The sequence below is a fragment of the Mitosporidium daphniae genome (assembly GCF_000760515.2).
Source record: "Mitosporidium daphniae strain UGP3 chromosome Unknown contig-241, whole genome shotgun sequence".
Lineage (NCBI taxonomy): Eukaryota > Fungi > Microsporidia > Mitosporidium > Mitosporidium daphniae.
In genome coordinates, this window is record NW_013546576.1 from 1 (window position 1) to 3,141 (window position 3,141).

General features: G+C 35.8%; 1 protein-coding gene across 1 annotated transcript; it reads right to left on the reverse strand.

Annotated features, from left to right (window-relative positions):
- Positions 1 to 3,080, reverse strand: DI09_241p10 (uncharacterized protein; the record flags this gene model as incomplete). Its single annotated transcript, XM_013382906.1, has 1 exon — positions 1 to 3,080. A coding segment is annotated over one exon (3,080 nt), but the record flags the coding sequence as incomplete, so codon positions are not given.
- Positions 3,081 to 3,141: the final 61 nt, after the last annotated feature.

Here is a 3,141-nt window from a genome sequence, read left to right on the forward strand (position 1 = left end):
TTGACAAAAGTAAACTTGTATGAATCTCCAGGTGGTGACAGAGGTACCGGAATGATAATGTGGAAGGAATTTTCAATCGACACAAATAAAAAGGGCAAGTTTGAGGAGACGAAGAAATTTCCCTCGATCCCAGCAGGAGAGTGGATCTTGAATTTCTCACCATTGATAAAAAGAAAATACTCGTCACTCCCTTCTTTCATGGCGTAAAAGTCTTTTATTGGGCCATTGTAACTATTGAAGAAATAAAAGGATTGAGCCTCACTTTCTAGTATGAAAATGTACGAGTCTGCTGCAAAGTTAAAAAGAACCCCACGGATTAAAAAAACATGAAGCAACGATTGCGATTCAGAAGCGAAAGAGCAGAACAGATTTATGTAAAAAGAGCAGGGAAGTGGGCTCGATACATTTCCCACAAACTTGGACGAGTTTTTCAAAACCAGAGTATTTTCGTCATAAATCACTCCAAAGACTGATCCATGTAAATCAAAAAGGTAAATAATTTTCTGATCTGAATCAGTACTATTRGTTTTGAATCCAATGATACCATCGTCTGATCCTACCATTTTGCTATTGAATGCAACTTTCTTGTTCATTTTTTCATCGCAAAGATTTAAGCTATAGGAAAAAAGAATGGCTATTACTTCACCATTCTTTAGTAAAAATGCATCGTTTTCATGAATCGCCAAATTCAGGTCGTTATGTTTGAAGATTGAGAATATTAACCCATCAGATAGGCGCTTATATAGAGCAAATTCAATGTTATAATCACGTTTGTCTTTGACGTCCATCATTTTCCATAAACGGTGGTTGGGGAAGGGGAGCCCCGAAAGTTCGATGCGTTCTCCATCGATCAGAAAATTTCCGTTCACCAAATTTTGGATTCCTTTTTCTGTCTGGGCTGCACATCTTGATTTAGAGGAGAGAAATTTCCAATGGTCATAATACATTTTAAGCACATATTCAATTTCTTCCTTGAAAAAGAACGACTTTATGAGCTCAAAATTCGATATCACCGACAAATAGACGTCATGGCTATTGGTCAGGTTAGAAAACTTTTCCTCAAGTATCAGCGTATTAAGCTTGAGAAAGGCGAAAATCGGCTGATATTGACCCACAAAAACATTCTCAAGATCACCAATGTCGAGGTCTCTTTTTTCAATCGACATCAAGTGATTGAGAATGATCTGGTAATTTGCCAAAAGCCTTAATTTCTGAATGTCATCTTTGTCTGTCGAAATTTCTGCGAGTATTTTATCCTTCCAACACAAAAAATATTGGATAACTGGAGGTAGAGCCATCGCTGAATTGTCAATATATATCGATGGGTTTAGGATGAAAGTATAAATGATTTCCATTCCAAGTTCAGATAAGATGAAAACATGATCTTCTTGTAGATACGTCAAGAGGTAAAAAATAGACGAAAATTTGTGCCTCAAATTGATTAACTCCAAAGGCCGTTTTTCTTTCGACGATATTGATGCGATTTCTTTATGATTGCTGTAACCATCTGTTTTTAAATTAAAATGGCGCTTAGTACCAATGTAAACACCGAAATACAAAGGATGATTTGGGCGTGGAATATTTAAACCGCCATAATTACGTGTTATTTTACAAAGCATATGTAAAAGATTGTAATAATGTCGGTCAAGTAAGAAGATTTCTGGAAGCACGGTATTATTGGAATTCTCAATGCTAATAGGGTTCGAAATTACTGTCAAAATATATGCCATTCTTTTTAACTGAGCTTGATCATACTTTGGATATTCTTTGTCATCCTTTAGATATTTGTCATACTTTATACCTTCTTCGTGGTAATTAATTAGATTCAATTGAAAAAATTGTCGCATTTCAGCTGGATTCGGAGGGTCTTTGCTGTTTTTAAACAATATGGAGACTAATTTAGAGGTAATTGCGGTATCTTCAGGACGAAACTCAATAGATCCCACATATGCTGGTAAAGTTCTTTCGGGAAGATCAATTGGATTGAAATATACATAGGGTGATAGCCTTTCAAAAATCCAATCATTAATAAGCCTAAACTTGTATTGATCGTTATTCAGAGAGGCCTTTAAATGGCGAGCGTATATTTCTTTGTAGGTTTTGAAAATCTCGAATAAAATGAGAACTTTTTGGTACATAAGCAGATTATTGTCATATTTCAATAAACGCAGTGTTTTGGTAAAAAATGTGTAAAGAAAGCCCATTTTATGGACATCAAGTGAATCAAATTTGTCTACCATTGGCATGACGCGAAATATCAGCGAATCCAAATATGAAATTAAAGGAATTTCTTGGTCTATAAAGCATGGCTGATAAACGGTTTCGGTTTCCAAGAAATGAAAAATTGAGTTTGAAAATTCCCAGAACTCTTCACGACCATAAACACCATCTTGATACTCGAACTTGGGAAGGTCGCAATAAAACGTGTCGTTAGCGGATAGCTTTTCGTGAGACCCAAACTTGAAAAAGAAATTAACATTATCACAAAAAGATGCTCTTATGGGTCTATTATCGGCTATGTTTTTAGGAACGGCGTTGAAAGTATTTTTCTTCTTGTGAATTTGAAATCGATCATAAGCTACTTTTAGGTCTCTGAAAAACACATGCTCTTTGGTTTCAAACACGCCATTTCCAATTTCAACTAGATATCTGAACATCGTATCAACAAGATCAACATTCCACCTTAAAAAGTGAAACTTTTCTATCTCGTTCAATATATTCCGAGTGGAGCTTAATTTTTTGTAGATAAAGTTTTCGGCTCCTTTTTGGCCTTCAATCGATTGGTTCGGTTTTGATGAGGGAGAAATGGAATATTTCGTGCGATATTTTTGTGAAACAAAATCAGAAGATTCTTCAGATACAAAATGCTGCAGGCCGCTTAACGATGCAACTAAAAAAATTTTTTTGCATATGCTCTCAGTGAGTTTGAAGGTAAAATATGCGCGATATGAGGAAAAAGCACATGTTCCATTTCTTTTGCGATCAATGAAAACATCATAGGTTGCATTAGACCGATCAAAAGCGCCCAAAAGTCTGGGATAGAAATTTGTAACCACTTTTTCATACGAGCCATAGTCCATTGCAGCCTCAACCCAGGCTTCATTGATAAGAAACGGAGGACCCTCATATATGACAACTGGT